At 45.9% G+C, this 12403-nt stretch overlaps 1 protein-coding gene across 13 annotated transcripts in view; it reads right to left on the reverse strand.

Moving 5' to 3' along the window:
* Window positions 1–641: 641 nt before the first annotated feature.
* SYNM (synemin) overlaps window positions 642–12403 on the reverse strand; it is a 30936-nt gene continuing 19174 nt past the window's right edge. Inside the window, exons 3-6 of one of the 13 annotated variants that reach the window (XR_013160666.1) lie at window positions 11329–11399; window positions 2054–8542; window positions 1558–1617; window positions 642–1330 (exon numbers count right to left, since the gene is read on the reverse strand). Coding sequence is in view for 2 of the 13 variants with exons in the window: in XM_077124043.1 (XP_076980158.1) it covers window positions 4830–8542; window positions 11329–11399 (3784 nt within the window). In the remaining 11 variants the exon portion in view is untranslated. Of the gene's footprint in view, window positions 8543–11328; window positions 11400–12403 lie in introns of all 13 variants that reach the window. The other 12 variants (XR_013160665.1, XR_013160667.1, XR_013160663.1 and 9 more) reach the window with 12 other exon arrangements.

The following is a 12403-nucleotide window of genomic DNA, read 5'->3' on the forward strand; positions in this document are numbered from 1 at the left end:
CCAGAGGGGGTGTCTTCTCTGGCTCTCCCTCAGATCAGAGTTAGACCCAGGCTGCTGGTGGGGGGCAGCCGGGGGGGCTCTGCAAGCTGAGCAGAACTGCTCTGCCTGCCGGGCGTTTCCCACCCGAGTTCAGCTCTCGATGCTCGACATTCCAGTGCCACTCTTACTTATTCCTGTGTCCTGTGGCTTCTCTGCAGACTTTTTTGTTCCCGCTATTCATTTTCCCCCTTACATATTTTTCTTTCCACTTTTCTTCTTCTAGTCTTCTTCGTTAACCACCTACTTTTCTTCCTTACCTCTTTCCTCTCATTCTCCTCCCTCCTCCCTCTTTTTCCCTTTGCCACCTCTCACTTCCTGCCTTTCCCTACACGATCACGGGGGGTGGCGGGGAGCCAAATCCTCTCCCCTCCTACATCGCAGGGAAGCTCCAGGCAAGCAAGAGATCCTGGGTGGGGCTGGTTTTCACTTTCTATTTCCTGAAGGAGGCTGGGTTTTCCAGCCTTTTTTGGTGTCATAGCACACACAGAAATGTTCCTACAGCGTGCTAACAAAAATTCCTGCTCAGCTCAACTGAGCAACTCCAGACCCAATGTGGTCATCCTGCACCCTGAGGACATGGAAGCGATGGGGAACAAAACAAATTCATTTTCAACTTTATTATTAAACAATGGGTAAGGGGTGGAGGGAGCCAACAAAAACACACACCCGCACATAAAAACACACACCCACACACAAAAACACACACCCACAAAGCCTCAATCACCAGTTAATGTAGACACTCACGTACACAGGAGGCCCAGCCCTGGGTATAAAGGCCAGTTCCCTCCTGTGGTAGATGAAATTATGTTTCCCGGAAGAAAACATGTTCTTAATCCATTCATGTGGGTGTGAACCGGTCGTAAATAGGACTCTTTGAAGATATTACTTCTGTTAAGGTGTGACCAACTCAACGAATCAGGGTGGGTCTTCATCTTCTTATTAGAGCCTTATGGAGAGAAAGTCCTAGGGAGAAGCTGGAAGTTGGAAGTCAATGGAATCCAGAAGAGAAAGGAGAGGACATGGCTATGTGACAGGAAAGCCAAGGAACCCAAGGATGGCCGGCTGACCGGAAGACGACGGACCCGGGAGGAAGCGAGCCGCCCAGCCTCCAAATCCGGAAGCCATCAAGGTCCTGTTGTTTAAGCCAACCTACCAGGTGTTACTTGCCTTAGTGGCCGGGAAACTAAGACACTCCGTTTCCCTCATACTTCCAGCCACAAACTTCAAGCTCTGCCCAGCCTAGGTTCTTCCTCGACATTTCATTCTTGAGCAAATCTTGCAAACCTAGCAACTGTAAAGTGCTTCCGTGTTTTTAATGCAAACTTTTTCTTGGTTTATACATTTGCAACATCCCCACCAGTTTTTAGGGAATGTCTGTCCTTTACAGTTTGGGAACATTTTTATAAATTTGGATGACAACAATATGATAAAAAGATGTGGTCACTATCCACCAACAGGGTTCCATCGAGCTGAAGACACAGGTTTCTACGCAGATGGTGGGACATTCTACATACATACCAACATTTCAGTCCATGCAGGCTCTTTGAAGGAATGTGCAATCTGATCTGTTCTTCCTTTCTGCATTTCTTGAAGGAACATATCTTAGAATTACAGAAACTAAAACATAGGTGTTTAAACCTAACCCCACTCCCGCCCTGGAAAGAATGAATTTCAGAACGTTCCACCAGATGTCTGCCATCCATTACGTTTGTTAACTTCAATATGAGGAGGCGACTACAGCTGGTCAGTTTTTTATTATTTGTTAAAGGCTATGGGGATGCCAGAAGGTGACAAACAGGGAAGGGTCTAGCTACTACTTCAATTCACTCACCCAAGGTTCTTCAAGCTCCTAAGAAATGGCCATAACTAAGTGACCCTCCCAAAAGGTAACCAACTGTCCTGTCCTGGGGTACCCGGGACTGTCCTGGACATCCCATGTCCAAGAAAGTCCCCCATCCCATCCCGGTCACACTATTTGCACTAGAAATTTAGATTGTGACAACCACTTTCTTACCACAAACTGGTCCGTCTGTGAACACAAGCCAGATGGTTTATGCTACGTCTGCCATGCTTTCTAATTCTGTGCTAATCATTATCAAGTTCTGATTCTAATGGGGAATTAAGAACTCAGCAACTTTCCATATACATTCTCCCCGGTGACTGTATGTTACCATAGAAACATATATGTAAACACATATATGCTTTCATTGGAGTTTTAAATAGAAACCACAACAAAATGCACTGAAAAAACATTCATTCTCTTTAAGAACAATGTGGATTTTCTTTTCCTTAGGTTTTTATTTTCACACATTCTTGTGACATTTCTCTTTGCCAGGAACAGGAGATTAGCAAAATCAGCTCTTTAAGATGATTCCATTCGGAGTATACATTTTAAACAAACAATACCAAAACAACCAGTGAGAAGATGAAAAACATTCAATTAATACAATTTTTGCCAAAACAACAACAGATAGGAAAAGACTGGCTGTGTCCTCACCCCCTCCAACCACAAGGCTGATTTCTACTATGTTCAGAATGACTGGTTTACAGAACAGAGGCATGGGGCGTTCTCAGGCGATCTAATGACTTAAACAACAACAGTTCAGGACTTCATATGGTAATGATACTTCAGACAGACAAGTATTCCAACTTGGATATAAAAACTCTGGTCTAAGATATTCATTCTCTTTTCCCAAGTAAACAGAAGAGGACCATGATAGTAATAGCCGGTTCCCCAGTGGGTACTGACACCAAACTCAGCCCACTTAGACTCATGTAACAGACCCCTCGTTGTCAGTCTGTGTTGCCCTCAAAACGGACTGGCCACCTCCATCAAGTGCGCTCCAATAAAATCACTTACACAAATACCATTATGGATTTCCGCTAAAGCAAAATGAGCACATCTCCAGCTGTATTTGAGACGAGAAGTCTTTGACTGTGGAACAGTAACCCCAAAGCCAGTTTAGGCCAATTGCTAGTTCATTCTGGCAGATATATAAGAAAGGTTTTATACTTTTACAATCCGAATCAACTTTCTCCCTATCTGTACCATAATCATCTTAAAGCTGTGCTGCATTTCTCCTTCACTTATCGATTAGGGAAAGGCACTCCCCATAACCCACCTACTGCAGCCACTGCTGCGACCTGAGAACTGGGCCAGGAGTGGGGCAGCATGTGGCTACTGCCCTCCATCAGATTTAAGATCTTCACATGCCAGCACAATCCTGGCCCCGTAACAACGTAGCTGAGGATGGCGAGACCCTTGGGTCATCATTCCTCAGGGAACTCTAGTGACAATACACTAGGAAGTATAGTTCAAACAGCACTATGTGAAAGGAACTCTAGTTAAGACTAAAATAATGTTATGCTGCAAGAAATGCTATTCTTATGTGATTCTATATACCTTTAAAAGATGGGAGCTTAAAAAGCAACGCACTTGTGCAACATAAAACAAATCCTCCAGAACACTTTCTAACCTCTCACGCTCGGTGGAATACACCTGTGCGTCCCCAACCTGTGGGGTCCCTCCCTGTGCCCCTGGGCTGCACTGCAGGTAAGGCGTCTACTTCCTCAAGACATCTTATTCCATTTAACATATTGTTCCTTTCTCTGGACAAAACACCCCAACTGTAATTATTTCCATTGAAAGTGCACAAGCTTTCACGAGGTTGGGTGGTTGTTATTTTTAACCTTTTGGTCTTTGAGCTCAGGACCCCGTTTACAGTGGGTTAAGAAGGGCTTCTTGTGTTTGGGGTTTTACCATGCGCACCCATCTTGCAAGTCTAGCTGCAGTCTGAGCATCGAGATTCTTTTTAGTGTCTGCAGGGTCTACCTCCCACCAGTGAATTTAAATGCTGAGGGTTCAGGTTAGAGAAGCTAAGTTACTCTGATAGACACTGGCTGCTCCTAAACTTAGGTTATAGCAACAATGACAAAAAAAAAAAAAAAGTTTTGAGACCTCACACTATTTAATTACTCAGTGCCCTCAAACAGGAATACTCCCCAAAACAATTCACAGTAATCTTCTCACCTACACATCAATCTAGTGCAGTGTTGCATATTATGTGCAAACATAATATGTTGATTTAAAATACTGCAATAGACTGCAGCTGGCTTCTCCATAAATAAAATACTATGTTCTTTATAGTCCTGCACATAGAAAGCAATTCATTCAAATGCTAAAACGAGTTTCATTCTATGGTAAACAACTTTTTCCTAAAGATGAAATCATTTAGCACTCTTTTTTTTTTTTGTTTTTTTTTTTAAGTAAGCAGTCTGCTTATTTCCTAGGATTTCTTGTTGAAAAGACTTTGGAAAGAGAAAAAAAAACTATTTTTCCCTTCAAATGTTAGCTTCCTATTTCCTACTAGCACATGCAAATGAAGTTTGCTCTTAAACATATTACCTTAATCTGGTTACTGTTTTAGCATCTTACCTATAGATAATTATAGTTTCAAACAGATGCGAGGCATTTCTACGACCAAGTGCAAAACAGGGAGAAACTGTCTCCAGAAGTGGAGCGAAAACTCCAGAAAAAGGAACCCTTTAAGATCTGTGAACGTTCCAACTCAAAAAAAAACCCCATTCCAATGCCTTTTAAGGCATGGATTCATCTGAAACCTTCACTTATTAACCATAAAGTAAATGGACACTGCCTGGAGCGTGCTTTGAAAAAAGTAGAAAAGGGGGAGCCTTTAATGAAGAGTGGACCACCCCCCCTTTTAGAATAAATAAAGGCCCCTGTATGTTGGTATGTTACTGAATAATTTAACACAAAATGTGTCTGCTTTTCAAAACCAGTGTCCATCATTCTCCTCTTCCTCGTTATCTAGATAGAGGAGGGCAACTTTCTTTTCATCCGAAATCACTGACCTTTGGTCTACCATTCTCTGCAGCTGCACCGTCTTATCAAACACGGCCCGCTCGAGGCCCTTGTCCCCAGGGGCCTGGTGCCCACCACCGGCAATGGCCTGGCGGCTCCCACCTGCTGCCTGCTCGTGCCCACTGCCAGCGTCTCTCCAGGTAGCACTGTCAGACACACCAAGAGACTCTGTTTCGTCCCCTCCAGGGCAGAGGACCGCAGCCTCTCGTGGCCATCTGGCGGAGCTGGGGATCTCCCCTTCGTTATTGACCTCCATCTGAAAGGTAAACGAAGTTTCTTTGGGGCCCAGCGCAATGTGCCTGAACGATCTGCTGCTGTCAAGCTCACCTACCTCAGGGGACCCTGCAGAGCCAGCAAGCGCCGATGTTTCGGAAATGGGTCCGCGAAAGACAATGTGCTCAGAGGTTTCGGTTTTGGTGGGACCCAGCCTAATGTGCCTGAAGGACCTGTTCATGTCCGCCATTACTTCCGCCCCTGATGTATCTCCTACAGTGACCTCCTGAGGAGATGCAGAAAAGACGCTCTGGAAGGTGCTTTTCTCGGTCATGAAAATTTCTTTTCCCAAACTAGAACTATGAGTGGCATGGGTGGTGTCTACTGAGCCCTCCCTGTGGACAATGCTTTCTGTGTCACTTGACTCCACGGGTTGGGGAACTGATCCATGGAAAACTACCTGCTCAGTGATTTGATGTTCACGGGGACCAATTTTGATGTGTCTGATGGATGTGGCGACACCTGATGACTCTTCAGTGCGTACAGAATCTCCTTTGACGCCCAACTCCACTTTGTCTGAAAGGGGAACTGTGAATTGTATTTGCTCACTGAGCCCTTTCTTAGGGTCTAATTTAAGATGGCTTACAGAAGTCTGGGTACCCATTGACTCCTCAGTTTGAAAATGCTCACCAACCTTCCCTGCCCTGGAAATGGGGCCCTGAAAAATAATTTCCTTCTTAGCATGAAACTGTTTGGAGCCCAGTGTGATGTGCTGCCCCAATGTGTCAGTATCTGGGGGAAACTCTGCCTGGCCAGGCTCTTCAGTGGTCCCACCCTCCTGAAAGGCAGGGACAGACCCTCGGAAGAGGACTTCTTGGGTTGTTTGACTTTCATTAGGACCCGGCGTAAAATGCCTCACAGACCAGCTGGCTCCTGCCGAGCTCTCTGTTTGATCAAGGTCACCTTCTCCACTTACCTCTCCCACTTCTGAAGTGGGTCCTTTGGGGGGAACTTGCTCAGTCCTCCAAATCTCAGTGGGACTCATTTTAATATGCCTGACAGACTGGCTTATGTCCTCTAGCACTTGGGACTGGGCAAAGCCCCTCGGACTGCTGATTTCCAGGGTGGCCGACACCGGGCCCTGGGAAGCCACATGCTCTGTGTTGAGAGAGACCCCGTGTGCCTCCTCTCTCTCACCAGAGGGGCTGTACAGCTCCCTGGTAGCCCAGCGCTTGAAGTGAAAGCCGGAAGCTGGGGCACCCCCTCCATCTTCCCTGTCTGGGCTCTCGGGCCCTTGGCTGTGCCGCTTGGCCAAACTCTCTCGCACCACGGACTCCACGGCTTTCTCTATTTCACTGGCTTCGTCTCTGCTCAGCTCTTCCAGGTCTAGCTGATCAGCATCTACAGTCTGTGAGAGGTTGACTTCCGCAACTAAGGTCACAGAACCACCATCAGGGGTCTGGACCTTCTTGACGTCAACTGAGATGCTGCCAGGCTCGCCCTGGTCCTCTCTGGTTAGGGTGGACAGCTCCTCCTTCACCCGCTCCGGGAGGCTCTCTTCCAGCTGGCCAATCACCTCCACCAGCTGGCGCCTGGGCTCCTTGGAGAAGACTCCCTTGATGGATGAGTGCAATTCGTGTGGGATCTTAATTTCCTTTTCGGTGACTGTGGTTTCAGCATGAAATTCACCACTTCTAACTTGTTCCTTCCAGCGAGCAGAATCCACAACCCCCTCCAGAGAAGGCGCTGGAACATCCAAAGGCACGACCTTCTCTCCCAACGCATCGTCCCTCCTTCTGCCCTTCCGAGTCCCTGGCACTATTTCGTCTTGCCACGAGTACTTGATGGTGGATTCTTCTTCGATGTGGATCTGCCCGTACACGGAGCCCTCGTCTTTGTCAGGCCCCCCAGAGTATTCCTCCGGGGTGGACACAAAGTAGCTCTGCTCTCCCTCCAAGTCACCTGCCTCCGTCACTTCTTCAACATGAGTGATGTTCTGATGGGGCTGCTTGGTCCTTTTACCTCGACTGACTGAAAACACGCCATCCGTGTCCCCATCACCATCCTCTTCCTCAACAAGCCCCTTGGAGCCGGGGGGCACGTCATCAACCTCCTCCACTTCAAACGGGGTGGACGGCTCGCCCGCCTCCTCACTGGCCACGTAGCTCACCGGCTCTTCAATGATCTCCACGTTGACCACTTTTGCTTTCCCCTCTCTTCCTTTGAGACCAAGATTGATTATATCCCCCAGCATCCGCTCGGCGGACTTCCCTTTCAGCTCCACTTCCTTCACATTCTTGCTTAAAAGATAATCCAGGCCAGCTTCATCCGAAACATCGATGTCCTCGGTCAGTTTAGACTCCACGATGATTTCCGTCTTCGTTTTCCTGTCACCAGGCAGCTCTGTCCTGTCCATGTACGTGACTTTTGTGTCCGGAAAAGCTTCCTCAGATGCTTCTGGATCAGGAGACTGGGTGAACTGCTTCAGGATGCTGGAGACAATGTTCTCGGCTATGGTTTTGGTCATGGAATCATCTTTCAGAGAGCTGGTGGCGTTGCGGCTGTCCAGCCTGACCCTCGGCTCTCTTGTGTCCATCCCCGTGCCTGTACCATCGCCAGCATCCTTCTTTTCAGGTGTCTGGAAGCCTTTTGGGGATACCTCGGGTGTGCGGTCCTGGGATACTTCTAGCCTAATCGGTATCTCTTGTTCTTTCACGGTTTTCTCCCCCAATGGTTCCTTCCCTTTAGCCTTTTCCTTTATTTGCTGACTTTCTCTCTTTCTCGCTTCTTTATCTAACTTTGTCATTTCTTCCCATCTCAAGTTTCTTTCCTCGGAAGCCTTCTCTTTCGAATCAAACATTTTCTTTTCTTGCTTTACCTTGACTGTCCCTGATGCATCTCTTTCTTGCTCCCTTGTGGCTCTAGTTTCTGTTTTCTTTCCCAAAGTGACGGTTCTTTCATTTGACTGAGCGCTTATGGAAGCACCCGTGGCCACGCTGTCCCGGAGATCTCGGGGTGACTCACGGACAACGGTGGAATCTTTGGCTAAATATGTGGTGGCATTAACTGTACTTTCCATTTTTGGTCTATTGGGGAATGTTTTCACTGAAGCTTCTGTATTTCTTGAAACACCGTAGGTTGGTGGGATAGTTCTGAAACCAGTTTGCTTGCTGACAGTTTCTTCATAAGAGTTTTCCTGCCGGCTGGTGGCCAAGGAAGAATATTCGGAGCCCAGGAAGCCTCTTCTGGGAGCATTCCCCCTAGAAGTGGTTGTCTGAGACAGGTTAGAATACAGCGTTGATCTGCCATTTAAACCCGCCAAAGGAGCTTTCTGTCTTGGAAAGAGATTTCTTTCATTTTCCCTCTGTAATACTGAGCTGGCATATTGATAGGACGTGTTTCTGAATTCTGTACAAATTGAACAAAGAGTTCATTAAAACGATAGCCATCATCACCTCTTTTCATCTTAAAAGCACTGCCACAGGTCAAACCCCACCCCATCATGATATATAGCATTGTTATGGAAAGGTCATATAAATATTTCCAATCCCCAAGTTATTTTTGGCAGTTTTAAAATCGTGTTACAATAAAATACAGAACTGCAAGTAATTCAGTGTAACACTTTTCTCCCATTATTGATCTTAAAATATTCATCCATCTCAATTAAAATATATATTGTATATATATTGCATATAAAATAAATATTGTAACAGCACGGTGAATATGCCAGAGACGGCAGGGGTGCCAGTTTAGTGGCTGACATTTCACAACCTTATATTTTGGAATCATTAGTTTCTCCTTCATTGAGAAGTTTACTTAAGTCGTTTCAGTAGAGAAGGCAAAATGACCAAGTATATAAAACCATCATTAAACACCAAATAGCACTACCCCTCCACCATTTAATACGCTCTTATTTTTCAGATTTTCATGTTGGGCCAACAAGTCTTGAGGAATTTAACTTTTTTTTTTTAAAGCTTCCTGATTTCTTCTATTTTTACACTTGACAGCCTTCTCATTTGAAAAGGCATCTGTGCAGGAAGCAGAACAGTCATCAACGCTATGTCTTGTTTCAACTTCAGCCCTGGAGTTGGGAGGCAGTCTCCACCGGATACCATCCACAGAGAGTGCTACACCAGGGGTGTCCAAACTCCCCAGGTATCCTGCCCTGGGGATGGCGGCTGGAGGTGAGAGCATGGCTGGAGCCCTTTTGGAAGCACCCATTGCTTCCATCCTGAGAGCGCCCCCTGGTGCCCAGTCAGACCCCATCCAGCACGCCACAGAACCTGCACCTGCCTTGGGCTCCCCCATGGAAGCCAAGGCCAGAGGCCTCTTTCTGACAGATACCAGGACACAGAAGAGAGACCAGGCCACAACACTTTGCCCAGGGATTCCTCTTTGCAGTTCAACGTACACTAAATGGACAAGTTCCAGAAGGTGGAAACCCGGGAAACAGTACAGAAACCACCTGATTTTTACAGTTCAACAAGAGATGTGGAAGATCACAGACAGGTTTTAGCCCTATCACATCGTGGGAACTGGGCCAATATTTATTATGAAAGAAACGTAAGTACATTAAGAAGCACTTATAAATTCACTATCTAGGAACTCAACTGTTCATTTATTCAGCGATCAGTTAATGGTATCTATAAAGTACAGGACTCAAAACTATTTGGAATCTCAAAGTCTAATAAAAGAATTCCCAACCAGTAATGTTTATTCTAAAAGTTTACTTCCTTTTGGCATAATATATAACTGCAAAAATAAATTTAGCTGAAAAACCTGATGTCTCTAAACCTGTCAAGAAGCTTGGAAAATGAGTTTAAAATGAAACAGAGCTACCCATTAACCCTCTCCCTGAGCTCTGGCTCTTCCCTGGTTCCAAAATCATGGGATTAGTAAAATATCAGCAAGCCCAATTAAAACACTGGTCTTTACCAGAGCTTGGTGCCACGCCCTTCTTTCCTCTCTCTCTTCACTCTCTCTAGGTCATGGGATGGCTTTCCATTTATGTAACCAAAAGTAAGAAATTTTAGGTGACTTAGTAAACCTTGACATTTGGTGAACAGATAATTCTTATTTTGAAAATGCCATCTCATCAGCTGTTAGCTGATGCCAGACTAACAGCCACTAACATGGATGTCACTGCTTTTTTCAAAGTTACTCTTAATATTAGAAAGGACATTTCATTGTCACCAAGACCAACATTCTAATCATAAGGGATTAGAACAAACTACATTGTTCTGAATCCACCCATGAAATGCCTACTCGGGACAAATGTTTTGAAAAATAAAGATGCAAACCGTTATTTTTTTTAAAATCTATTGTCTCTATGCTTGGTTATTAATCGAATATTCTGCTGATAAATTTACCCCACCTATGCATCCCCAAGCTGCCATGATTTTGAAAATGTTAAAATATTTGTGAAGACTAAAACTAGGCTGGGCTAAAATCAATATTGAGCATGTTGTATGTAATTTAATCTGTCCTTGTGTAGCAAGCACTTTAGGATTCTACAAGGCTTTATAAATTTAAAGACAAAAATTTAAAAAGGCTATCCCACAGGTTCTTAGGCATGTTCTAATGAACACTCTCTCACGAGGGCTCTGGAGCTACAGGAAAAGTATGGGCTTTTGGCCTGAACCAAGGATGACCTCAACACCCATGGGTGACACCTGCTATGTACCCCCTAAGTTATCCACACCGACCTAAGGGGGTACAAATTGGGGTTCTCCCCCACCTCTGCCACCTGGGTGGGTGGTCAGTCCCAGGCTGTTTTACTATCTGCTATGTAAATTAATACCTCCCTCTTGTCTTAAAAACCTACTCTGGATTGTAAAGCTGTCCCGTTTGAAGGGGTGTGGCAAAGGGGTTCATACCTACCTTCTCCCACTGTTCACACTCCCTTCTCCCGCTTCACCAGGTTGGATGGGAAGGACCCCCCAAAATATTAGCTAGAACAGATGAGCTTATCAAGCATCTTTCCATCCATTCTCATTTATATTATTACTTGAATTAGGTAGCATTAAACCAGTATCTATTTGGTACTTAAAAGAGGGATGAACTATAGTTATCTGACAAACCCTATCAAATCCCTATTCTTCCAGATAAATGAGGCTTAACTATTTATCCACAGAATGAACAGTTCAAATGGAAAGCATCTTAAAGTTAAATAATACGCTTTGTAAAAAATTTACCTTGTGGCACATTTTCAACATGTTCAGTCCAGACCAGTATCTCTGGATTCCTTTCTCCTTCCAGTAAGGCTCTATAAAAATAATTTAAAAAAATAACAACCCATTAGAAAATGAAAGAGTGAGAAGCACCTCCAACAAAATGTATGATGTCATCTTTGGCCAATGGCCACACCGTACGTGCTGTGTTTTGTTGGGCGCAGGTCTGACACCGTGGCTGTGGGCAGGGGGCTGGACCACAGGGGACGAGCAGCCCCCGGCCAGCTGAGTTGTTCTGGTCACTGCAACGTCCCCCAAACCCGACAGGTGCTCTGCATCAGCTGAGTGGACATGAGTGGGCTAGGGCTTCAGAGGAGCCAGATGAGCCAGTTTCTTCTAGACGTGGCACTGGGGAGATGGGGGCACACAAGGACAGGGGAGGGGACTGGTTTCTCTGGGGAAGAGTGGCGGGGCCCGTGCACTAGCCTTGGCCCAGAAACAACTCCCACCCCACTGGGGTCTACCTGGAGTCACAGGTGGGGGACAGCCTATAGGGGCTGAGTGCTTGGTGCACTAGCCCAGATGGACTAGGACCAGGGCAAGGATTAACACTCGTTTGCAGAATAAAGCAACTGGCCTTCATCTGTGGTTTACAAACTGGGTTCCTCAGGGGCATTTTGGAAAAGAGGAGATGGAAGGCAGGCAAGGAGAGGAGGAAAAGGAACAGCTTCAGACCACCCTTTCCATCACCTGCTGTGACGGGTTGAAGCTGTTGTGTACCCCAGAAGATTGGGTTCTGAAATGTAATCCATTCCTGTGGGCGTGGACTGAGTGGGCTCTCCAGGTGAGTAGTTGCCAAAGTTAAGACGTGCCCTACCTCATTCAGGGTGGTCTTCGTTCCCTCACCGGAGTCCTTTATAAGAGGATGAAATTCAGAGAAGCTGACAGAGCAAAAGCCACAGAAGCTCAGAAAGAAATCCACAGACAGAGCTGCCAGGAAGCTGAAGGCAACAAAACCAGGGAGAGAAGGACCAGCAGTGGCCGCCATGGGCCCTCCTGTGTGACAGAGGCACCCAGATCTACCGGGTCACCTTGATTT

The sequence above is a fragment of the Tamandua tetradactyla genome, chromosome 12 (assembly GCF_023851605.1).
Source record: "Tamandua tetradactyla isolate mTamTet1 chromosome 12, mTamTet1.pri, whole genome shotgun sequence".
Classification (NCBI taxonomy): Eukaryota; Metazoa; Chordata; class Mammalia; order Pilosa; family Myrmecophagidae; genus Tamandua; species Tamandua tetradactyla.